This window comes from Hypanus sabinus, chromosome X1 (genome assembly GCF_030144855.1).
Source record: "Hypanus sabinus isolate sHypSab1 chromosome X1, sHypSab1.hap1, whole genome shotgun sequence".
Taxonomy (NCBI): domain Eukaryota; kingdom Metazoa; phylum Chordata; class Chondrichthyes; order Myliobatiformes; family Dasyatidae; genus Hypanus; species Hypanus sabinus.
The window spans coordinates 45,358,777-45,370,826 of record NC_082738.1 but is presented as its reverse complement, the minus strand read 5'-3'; the positions used below and the strand labels follow the sequence as shown (position 1 = coordinate 45,370,826).

At 39.6% G+C, this 12,050-nt stretch overlaps 1 protein-coding gene across 1 annotated transcript in view; it reads left to right on the top strand.

Annotated features, from left to right (window-relative positions):
• The window catches only part of etv4 (ETS variant transcription factor 4), a 114,843-nt gene that overhangs the window by 18,240 nt on the left and 84,553 nt on the right, over positions 1 to 12,050 (top strand). The window contains exon 5 of the mRNA XM_059956531.1: positions 4,517 to 4,570. Coding sequence (XP_059812514.1) covers positions 4,517 to 4,570 — 54 coding nt within the window. The remainder of the gene's footprint in view (positions 1 to 4,516; positions 4,571 to 12,050) is intronic.

Here is a 12,050-nt window from a genome sequence, read left to right as displayed (position 1 = left end):
GTAATCTGATAACAGCAACAAAATCAAGAGCTATGTAAAATATGTGTTCAAGCAGCCCATGAAATTAACCTTTCTGATTTAAGTAACTCACATCCTTTTCAAAATAAGTTGTCCATCTTCATGTATTTTAGTTTAATTTTAATCAGAATTGAGGGTCAACAGCTCACCTCATTTGCAACTCTTTCACTGTAAATTTGTAATGAATTCTACATCTTGATTTGGGTTGTCTTGAATTAATTGTTAATTCGTGCTTGTGTGCCCTTTGTTATTGATTGAAAATAAGGTGTAGTGTTTCTCCAGTAGTATTGCCAAGCCTATTGATTTTCCTAGCCAAAGGAAAAGTCGTTTTAGAAAGAAAAAAAAATTGTGGGCGTGGATTAAATTGTCCAAATTGGTGCTGAATTGTAATTTACAATGAAAAAGAGACACCAATGAGGGAAGGTCTGGAGACTGGGACTAAGTGGGTAGGGCTTCCAACAGTCAGAATGGGCCCAGAAATCCAAATGATCTCCACAGTGTCCTGTTCTGTGAATTTTGAGGACGGATGGCCTCACTGCCCAGGTAGGAAGAAAGTTGATCTGTCCTCAAACTCCTGGCTAGAATGTGTGCTTGTGTGTGACAGGTGAAGATTGGGGTTCAGATTTGCCCTCCCTGGTCAAACTGGTCATTCTGTTAGACAGAGAATGGGTGATGCTCTAACGATCTGCCTGCACGCGAGGAGATATATTGCAGCAAGAGCCAGTGTTTGCAGCTCTGCATGGGTAAAAGTGTACTGTTTAATCTGGAGTTAGAGCCTGATTCATTTCGTGTGGTATTTTTTCGGTGTTTGACTTCTGATTAGAGTTATACCTCTCAATATCTCATTTAATTGTGCTCTGTGTAATGACTTTAATTTTCATTAAAAACAGGAAATACTGGAGAGGCATAAAGGATCTTTTGGGTTCAGAGAACATATTTGGAGTCTATTTCACCCTTGATCTGTCTTTGCTGATAGATTTATTCTGCATCTTGTCATTATCAGTCTTTCATTCAGAATTTTAGAATTAAAAATGTCTTCATTTCTCTTCTCCCATTTCGGAGTCTCTTTTCAACTTTTTTATTTTCACAGGCTGGTATGATTTATTTGTCAAATTGTTTTCTGTTTTTCCTCATTTGTTTGTTGTGCACATTATTTCAATTTTCATATTGCTTTATATTTCATGATAGAGTAATTTTGATTTTGTAACCATGGATTAATAGATGAATATTTAGTAAAAGTGAGAAGGCTATCTATAATTGTTCAAGTATTTCCCATGTGGCGACTGAGATTTTAAATGCTTATCAATATTATTAGTGTATTACTTAGAGCCAAGTTATATTATTCCACATAAGAAAAGCTTGAAGATCAGCCAGTAGAAGTAGATTACTACTTGAAGAGAAAATAACTGCAGCTGACCTTAAAATTGTGTGCAACACCCACACAATGCTGGAGGAACTCTGGAGCTGGATTTCCAGCATCTGCAGATTTTCTCTTATTTAAAATTGTGTAATTGTCATTGGCAAAATATTTTATTTATTATTCAATGATTTGAGCACCTTGTTTTCTCAACGAGTTTAAATCTGTTCCATCTAACACAGCATTTCATAAATTAGGGAAAGCACAGAGCTCATTCCTATGTGTGGAATATTGCAGGCAGTGGACTGATATGTTCTCTATTGCATGCCCCACTAAGATCATGAGTTTTGTAATGTTCCATCATTATTTTTACTGCCATTATTGAATAATAAGACTTCAAAGTTTGATGGCAAGTTTTAATTAAAATGCAAGGTGTATTAAGTACCCTTGCCATGTGCAACCATGCTTTTTCAATGTGTCTCTGGATGGCACATTGACTTGGAGCAGTGCATGAGAAGGATCTGGAGTCTTTGTAGAATGTTAAAAGTTTGGTTTGTCATTACTTGGGTTACGTGTGGCTGGAAAATGCCACAATTGACCAAATATTAACACAAGTCACTAAGTTAAATATTTTATATATTAGAAAACAATTTCTTATGCTATCATTTCTAGTAATAATTTTGCAGTATGCATGTGTCCGGCTGGTGGCGCAGTGACATCAGCGTCAGACTCTGGAGCGAAGGTTCACGAGTTCGAATCCAGTCGGGCCGCTCCCGGACACGCTTTCAATTGAGTATCCATTGGGTTGAGTGTCGAGCTTGCAACTCGGCCTCGTAAAAAGAACACTGCGCTGTGAGAAGGACGTGGGGGACCACTCATGGAATCTTTCCTCCAAAATAAGTTTTTCCAGAACTTGGAAAAAATAAGTGGTCGCCAAGGCTCTGGCAGAGTATGGCACACAAAAAAAATTTACAAACAGTGATCACTGAGCCAGTGTGCAGGATTCCCAAAGGGTTAACTTGCAGGTTGAGTCAGTGTTAAGGAAAGGAAATATGATGCTTGCATGAATTTTGAGAGGACTAGAATATAAAGGCAAGGAGGTAATGCTGAGACTTTATAAGGCATTTGTCAGACCGCACGGAGTATTGTGAGCAGTTTTGGGCCCCTTATCTTAAAAAAAAAGATGTACTGGCATTGGAGAGTGTCCAGAGGAGGTTCATGAGAATAATGTTGAGAATGAAAGGGTAAATGTATGACTCTGGGTCTGTGATCACTGGAGTTTAGAAGAATGAGGGGGTGATCTGATTGAAACCCATCAAATGTCGAAATGCATAGATTAAAGTGGATGAGGAGAGGATGTTTCTTATAGTGGAGAAAGTCTAGGATCAGAGGACAAAGCCTCTGAATGGAAGGATATCCTTTTAGAACAGAGATGAGGGGCAATTTCTTTAGCCAAAGGGTAGTGAATCTGTGGAATTAATTGCCACAGATGGCTGTGGAAGCCAAGTCATTAGATACATTTAAAGCTGCAGTTGATGGGTTCTCGATCAGTCAAGGATTCCAAGGTTACGGGGAGCAGGCAGGAGAATGGGGTTAAGAGGGATAATAAATCAGCCACGGTGGAATGGCAGAGCAGACCCGATGGTTCAAGTGACCTAAATCTACTCCTATGGTCTTGTAACAGTGTGTGATGGAGTAAAAAAAATAATTGCAGTTCTCCTTTTAAGTATTCCACTGGCTTACTACAACAGCAGAGAAATAAGTTTTGAATTCTGGATAGTTTCAGCTCCATTTGGTTACGAGAGTATATTCAATTCCATATTGAATTGCTACTATCAATGTCATTAGTAAGCTGTAATGAGGAATGGTGCAAAATCCTTCCCAACTTGCTTGCTATATACATTGGTCTAGTGATGAATGGTCTCTCTGTAACCGTTAGTTGAGTACTACCTTGTTTGAGTGTATAAGGCTTATTGTACTGTCAGGCAGCAACCCAACAAACACCCCAGAGACCTGTACCCATTCATTTTGTTTGAAAAGATCAATCACAGACGTAGCTTGTATTGTGAAAGTCATAAAATTTTGGTTTTATTGATGCTCAGTCTAGTTGGAAAGGTAAAATGGATTCTTTTAAACAGCTTAAGGGATCTATTTTTCAGTTACAGTACTTAGTGAATGAATGCACTAACTTTTATCTTGCTGGTCCTTATAGACCTGAGTTTAGGGAGCACCATGTGTAAAGAATCTGGACAATATTCCAGAGGTCTCCACCAAATGAGAAGCATTGCATTCCTATCATAGCAGCTGGAGTATTTAAATTCAAGTAATTTAATGTAGTTTTTTTTTAAGCTATTGTAAGAGGTATAATAAGATAAACTCTTGGCCTCGCAGTCTACCTTGTTAAGATCTTTCACTTTATCGTTTACCAGAGCTGCAATGTTTCAGTAGATTTTACAACTTATTCTGCATTATTATTGTTTTAACTCATTCTAGCTCGGTGCACTGTGTAATGATTTGATCTGTGGAAACAGTGTGCAGGACTAGCTTTTCACTGTACCTTGGTATATGTGAAATAGTAAAGCAGTACCAATGGTGACTGTGAAACTACAGAAAGCTGGTTCACTAATAACCTCTGGGAATGACATTGGCCACGCTGGCCAATACGTGGCCCCAGACCCATTAACGTGCTTTGTTTTTTTTTAACTTTCTCCCCAGTTTGGGAGCAATCAGGGGTGGACAATAGAAGCAGATCCGCATCCTGTGAATAAATAACTTAAAATAAAAAAGGCAAAGAACCTCCAGGGCAATCCCTCTATATCATCAAGGTTCTGTGAACATTATGAGTTAAAGGCTGTGGGAGTCAATTCTCTCATTATCACTGGAGGCCCTTGTTAAAAGGTGCATGTGCAAGTACTGATCAAAGGGCAAGATCTGGCTTAATGTGGATCATCATCATTCCCAAATACCCCATCATAATGACCTATCCAGTACTGACACTTAAGTCGAGAGCCCAGTACAATACAATAGTTGTACTGAATGAAGATCTTGTAACTTCTTGCTACCTAGATAGTACTTTTACAATGGAAAGCAGCCGTCGTGCATTCAAAATTCTAAAATTTTCCTCCCTCCATATTCCTCCAGCTCAGGTGCCAGACAGCGATGAGCAGTTTGTGCCGGATTATCACTGTGAAAGCCGTGAGTACATTTCTTCTCACATTTAATCACTGATTATGTGCTGATATGGAAGTCTCTCTTCAGCAAATGCCGAATAAAGGATTGGGTGCCACAGAGCAAACATTTCCTGGCAGCCACACTACCAAAGTTCCTTCTGTATACACACAACCATGCGATCTGGCAGGTGTGGTGCAGGCTTGGGTGGAGAAAGAAATCAAAACTATTTGGGAAATTTGAACGAAAGAATAATTCAGAATGAAGTTTAATATCACTGTCATATGTCAAGAAGTCTGTTGTTTTGCGGTAGCAGTAGATAGCAATACATTAAAAAACTATTAAATTACAATAAGAAATAAAATATTTTTAAAATGTGTAATATTTAATATATTTAATAATTATATAAATTAAATAAGTAGTGCTAAAAGAGAGCAAAAAATAGCGCGGTCGTGTTCATGGGTTGGTTTGTTGTCCATTCAGAAATCTGATATTGGAAGGGAAGGAAATGTTTGGAAATGTTGAGTGTGTCTCTTCAGGCTCCTGTACCTCCTCTCTGATGGTAGGTAGTAATGAGAAGCGGGCTGGTCCTGGGTGATGTGAGTCCTTTGCCTTTTTGAGGCATCGCCTTTTGGAGGCATCGCCTTTTGGAGATTTCCTCATTGCTGGGTATGCTAGTGACTGAGTTGACTGAGATTGCACTTTCTGCAGCATTTTTCCATCCTGCGCATGCTATAAAGGAGTGCAGGAAAGAAGCATGCACTCCTTCCACATATGTTTCCACTATTGTCACTCCTATGTCATAAAACCTATATTTCATTGAGCCTGGATTGTTTGGGGATAAGAAGCTCGGCACGCAAACACAACAGGAGCTGCACTCCTAAACTGTAAAGAGACACCTATAAATAAGAGGGATTCTGCGAGGACTGAGAGTTTCAACAGGTATTGCATATTTGAAGCCTGCAGTGTAAATACATCACAAAGGATCTCTAATCCAACCTGTCTCCCATTCAGTTGTTTTCTTCCATCAGGAGGTACTTTTTGTTTGCCATGCCCCTCCCCCAGCGCTGACCCATGAAGTGAAAGCAGGCGGCTCTTTCGATTTTATGAATGGGTTGTTTGTAATCTATAACAGTAAGAGTTGGCTGCAACAGGTCATTACAGGCAGGAAGTGCTTCCATATATGGCCATTAGTTTGTTTTACTGGTGATGTGGCGCTGACAGATCTACAAGTGCCCCTTGCTAGAGAAATGACTTGTTGCGTAACGTATATTGTCTATAGAAACTAAATAGGTCTGCCAGATGGAATTTATTTTACCCTCACAGCTTACCTTCTTGCAAGTAAAGGATTTCTTTATTGACAGATGCACTTGTAGTAACATTTTCTATTGATTTTTTCCCCCCAGCGTTTTAGAGCACCAGCATTAATAGAGAACTGCCATGGACTTGCATGCTAACACAATCACAGTTCCATATCCAGTCAGCAAGGGAAAGCTTTTAGTTAATTTAAAGCTATTTTGGCTCAAACACTTTGCTTTTTAGTTGACAGAATTTGGCCTAGAAAAGTTAGTGCATGCATGCAAATTGGGCTGAGTATAATGCAATAATCAGGATCAGTAATAGGTTTATTATCGCTGACACATGTTGTGAAATCTGTTTTTCAGCTTAGAGCAAAAGGTAAAAAATTATTATAGGTCACTATAAGAAATGTAAAAAAAAGTAGTCCTAAAATGAGGCCACGTTCATGGAACATTCTGAAATCTGGTGGCAGACAGGAAGAGTGTGTATTTTCAGGCTCCTGTACCTCCTCCCTGGTAGTAGCAGTTAGAAGAGGGCATGCACTGGATGGTGAGAGTACTTAATGAAGGATGCCACCTCTTGAGACATCACCTATTGATGTCGTTGATAGGAGGGAGGCTGGTTCATGTGATGGACGTGGCTGAGTTTTCAACCCTCTGCAGCTTTTTCCGATCCTGTGCCTTGGCTCCTTCCTGTCTTTGTCCTTCCAATCCTCAGCTGCCCAGAGTTAAAATGGAGACTGACATCTGGGGTGGGGTCAGCGAGTGGGAACAGCTGTATGCTGTCTATGGTTGTGGGGAGAGGCCCAATAATTGGTGCTTGTGTACTATATTGTAGGGGTGGGAGTGAACAATGATGGTGGGAGAGAAGGAGATGATTGATTGGGCTCTCTGCTCTGGTTAGGTTTGGGGATAATAACAGGGTCCTGCACTTTGGGGGTGGGAAGATGTGGATATGAGCAATTGTGGCCTGTGCTTTTGTAGTGAGGAGGGGATAAATGCTCGAGGCCTATATTTCGGTAAGGACTGTAGGTGAACAGTTGTGGTCTGAGCTATGGTCAGTAGGAAGAAAGGGATGATGAACAAACAGTGCCTGTGCTTTAGTTGAGATGCAGGAGAATGAAATGTGTGGGGTGGGTCGTGTTGCAGGGGATGGGGAGAACAGGTAAATAAAAGACGTGTGGTAGTGAAGCCTGATCGCGTACTGCAGTGTGAAGAACAAGATGTCCTGTTAGTGAGCAAGTGTGATGCCCATTTCCCAAAATGAGCACTGGGCAAAGGACAACTCCCCCAGCCCGTTGTGGAAACTCATCAACATGTCACGGTAATTCACTCGATGGTATTCTGTCAGATCACTCAGCAGTGGCAATTTTCGCATTTCATTCAGGAAAAAGAAAATTGATTTTCAATTGCACAATGTTAAGTGATTGAATATCTGTTTGTGTTCTTTGTCTGTGTCTTCCCTGTTTGTCTCTTTTCTGCCTGTCTCTGTGTCTCTCTCTTTTTGTCTGTCTATCTTTCTCTGTTTCAGTCTCTCTATCAGTCTTTCTTTTTCTCTCTCCCCCCCTCCCCCATCTTTAGTTTTAGTATTAGACAATATCTGTCTCTGTCTCTGCTCTAGTAGGACAGGCCTGAACTGAGATTCCTGACTGGTGGTTAGGTCTAATTTTATGATTCAGAAACATTAATTCTAATAGTTGTACTGCCATTCTGGAGAAGGTAATGTAGTATCAGAGGGATTAAACCTGGAGTTTTCCTTGCCTTTAGAAACTAAATGCTTCAAATACTGGGAATTTGAAATAAAAATAGGGAATTCTGGAGATAATCAGCTGTCAGGAAGCACCTGTGGAACGAGAAACAGAGCAAACCCTCCAGCACGATCACTTCGTTTCCACCACCACAGATGCTACCTGACCTGTTGAGTACCTTCTTTACCTCTATGACTCAGCTGATTTTACTCGCATAACTCACAAAGCAATCACTAGTTTTTAACTTGGATTTGCACTGGCAAATTCATCATGTCCATGTGAGAATGCAGAGTATGTCTACTCTGTGTACTTGCAGCTCGATAGAAAAAGCCAGGATTTGCAAATTTTGGTCTGTCTCTTTTTCTGTAAGTTTACCTTCCCAGATGGCTTGTTTTATTAGACGCAGAACATGGATGAAAATGCAGTGTTACCTTCTATATTCATTTTAAAAAAACAGGATTCAGCTTTGTGAGATTGCCTGCTAGCTTATTTCAGTAATAATCCAAATGCATGCTGGTTGAGGTGGGTATCACTGATTACAATTCAAATCCAGAATTATTAGATCAGTGACTTAGTAAGAAAGGGAACCTGACCATGGTGTGCATTGCACTTGGAAAATAATAACATAAGAATTAGGTGCAACAGTAGGCCTTTCGGGTCTGATCTACTATGCATTAAGATGATGATTGATCTTCCACCCTTATTGTTATTCTCCTGATTAACCCCATATTTCTTGATTCCCTTAATATCCAGAAATCTATCTGTTGATTCGGGGAGGGGGAGGATGATTGGGATGCAGTTCTTTTTTGTACTGGGAGGGGGTGGTTTGATGTTTCTCTCTGAATGACTTCCTTGTTCTTTCTTTGTTTCATGGCTATCTGGAGAAGACAAATTTCAGAGTTGTATATAGATGCATGCTTTGAACCTTTATCTCTGTTTGGGATAATCTCAGTCATTGTGTCATCACAACCTTCTGGGATAGAGGGTTCACCACCCTTTGATAAAGAAGCTTCTCCTCATCTGTGTTTAGATGGCTTATCTCTTATCCTGAAACTGTGCCCCCTGAATTTAACTCTCCAGCCAAAGTAACAGCCCTCCACGTTTCCACCTCTTGAGCCAAGTAAGAATTTTGTAAGTTTCAGTGAAATCATTGGTCTGTCTTCCTTCTAAATTCTAGAGAACATTGGCCTAGTCTACGCCATGTTTGTATATAGTGTACAACAAACCCATCATCCCAGAAAGCAATTTAACCAATCTTCACTGCACTCCCTTGATGGAAAATGAATCCTTTATTTTATGGAAGGATATTAAAACTGTACTTTGTAGTCTAGAGGATGTTACAATTTTATTCAGATGCCTTTACTCCCTTGCTAACATTCTCCTGCAATAAAAGGCAACACACCACTTATTGTTCTTTATCTATTCCACATCCTCAAAGAACTCCAGTAGATTAACCAAGCAAGGAATTGGCTTTTAGATTGGATCTGAAGTTTTCCTTTGTGCTGTGGTTTGGATGTGAAATCAAATCTATGTAAAGTAGAATTAAATTTGAAGCTTTAGTCTTTCTCCATTTGATACAGCTTAATGTGTCATGAAATCATTACAAACTGTGTTCAAAAGTTAATTTTATTGCTTTTATAGTGTCCAAAGTAATAACACCGTTCGGTTATTTAGTCTACATATAGCTATGTGCTGGCACAAACTAGCCATTTCTTGTTCAAGATAAATGTCCTTTTATATTCTCAATATATACATATACAGTTGCACAAACATTACTGCAACCGAAAAGAAACTTTATTTTAACTTCATTTGCAGACTGTACAAAGTTGTGAAGTGACTGCAGAAAACCGGTAAAGGAATATGGGCAGGTTATGTGAGTGGGCAAAAAAAAACTGGCAGGTGGAATATTGTGAGAGAAATGTGAGGTTAACAATTTTGAAAGAAACAAATGAAGAATATTGTTTAAAGGATGTGAAATAAATAATGGTGTGAATGGAAATCTAGGTGTCCTTGCATACAAAGTTTTAAAAATTAGCTGCATGTACAGCAAGTACTTAGGAAGATTAATGGAATGCCAGCATTATTGCAAGAGGAATAAAGTACAAAAGTAGGGAAAACTTGCTGCAACTGTACAAGGTCTCTGTAAGAAGTGTTGTACATAGGTTCAGTCTCTTTTTATTTAAAGAAGAGTGTTAGTTGCTTGGTTTACTAGATGGAGTCCTGTACTTCTGAGGAAGGATTGAGTGGACTGGATTGGTATTGCCTGGAATTTGGAAGATGAGATTTGATCTTGTCTACTTCCCATCATACATGCCAGGATAGCCGATGTTCAAAATGTTTCCCTTAGAGGACGAATTCAGAACATGGAGGCATGGTTTCAGGGTAAAACAGTTATTCACACAGCAGCATCAGACCAGCAAAGGGGGCACTCACTCCCCAAACAGTTTTAAAATTAAGGCTCTACCATGGGTCGCTCATCTTAGAAAGAGAAGATAGGGTTTGCTTTCTCAGAGGGCTATGGATTTTCATATTTCTCTGCCTTGGACAGTGAGAGAGACTGAGGCTTGAATTCTATTCCATGCTGACAGTTTATAACCAATGAGGGAATTAAGAGTTACAGGGATCATAGATAAAAGTGAACCCAATGCCAAAATCAGATTGGCACTGACCTTATCAAATGATTAAGTAAGGCTGAGAGGAATCATGGGTACTCCTGCTCCTATTTCTTATGTTCTTAATGCTTAAGGTCTGGTTAAACTGCTTAATTGTGTACTTGCTATCTGCCCAAACTCTGGTTGCATAAAGTCAATTTGACCCAACAAAGTAGTAAGCTCCTAATTAAACCAGAAATCCAGATACAGTTTTATTTTTTTGACCTCCCAACAGAATAGTTTGATTCAGTTCTCAAATCTACTTGTAGACTAAGCACATTAGTCAGATTATGAATGGTGCTTTTGACTGTGGCATGAGCTGGTGTGCTGTTTAAATGCAGTGTATAGAAGTAACTCTAACGCTGCATTAAGTCCTCACAGTCAAAAATATTTTTAACTCAACACCTTAATTCATTCAAAGTTCCAGTGTTGAGTTCCATATGCATTTCTTTGCCAAATACTGGAGGGAAAACAACATTAGGAAAGGCTCCTGTTAACTTTGGGCCTAGTTTTCAGCCTTGTGTGTCAAAATCTTAATGTATAGGGGTTGCATATGAGGATGGAAAACCCATTGATTAACATAAAAGGTGGACAAACCCAGTGTTGCTTCAGGTTACATTAATGCATTGTTTTGTCATGGGATGAAAGGGAGTCTTTGCATGTGGAGGAATGAGCTATTTGAGGAATGTTACAGGTCTTGTATTCATATGTGTTTAATTATGCACATCATGAACAAATGATTCCCAACTTCCTGGGGCTGCACATTACGTCAGCTGTATTTCCACAATGCCTCCAGCTGTCTCTGTAATATTGGCAGTTTATGTTATTAAATGATGAAGTGTGCTGCAGTCGATTTTATCAGGACAGGTCCTCCTGAGTTGCTTTTTATTCGGTTTGCTAATGATTTCTTTGTCATCAACAAGAAAGCTGGTGAATTAATTGCAGCAATAAATCTGAGTATCTTTCCCAATTAAAAGTGAACCAAATAAACTACAAAAAAAATCTCACTGTCAGTCCGCTTATCTTGGAAACCAATTATATCTTTGCAAAAGGTGGGGGTTTATTCATAACCCAAATTAATATCCTATTTGAATGGTGGCTACAGTTTCTGTAGAAACGTTACCCCTGGAACTAACTCGGCTCATTCAGCTGATCACTGAGGATTACAATTTAGATTTTGGTTGTTTCCTCCCCACTGTCTCCATGATGTACAGGTGAAAATGACCCCATCTGCTCTGAAAAAACCTCTCTTATCTTACCCAACCAATCACTCTTAGTTTCAAGCAACACACACAAAATGCTGGTGGAACTATCTCTTCTTTCAGTTAGTCCTGACGAAGGGTCTCGGCCCAAAACATCGACATTGCTTCTCCCTATAGATGCTGCCTGGCCTGCTGCATTCCACCAGCATTTTGTGTGTGTTGCTTGAATTTCCAGCATCTGCAGATTTCCTCGTGCTTCAATCCATGTTCCAGCGTGGATTTCAAGAATCAGAGCCCAAAACATTTCTTTACTTAACATTCTGCACACATCAAAACGTAGCTACACCAGGGAACTGGAAACTGTCTGGTTTTCTTTCCTTCACCGAATGACGGTCATAATATTCTCCTCCCACCTTTTATTAACTTGCCCCACATCAAGGACTGAGTAAGAAGAACTTTCTGATGTGCAAGAAATTGTAAGACATCTAGGGATTCACTCCTTAAAGTGGGAAGTCCCAGCATGAGATGTGTGGCCTGCAATTATCAATTATGCAAAGCGGACCTCTTAATTTATGTTTACCAGCCTTGGTTAAGTGGTAACCCTCAAG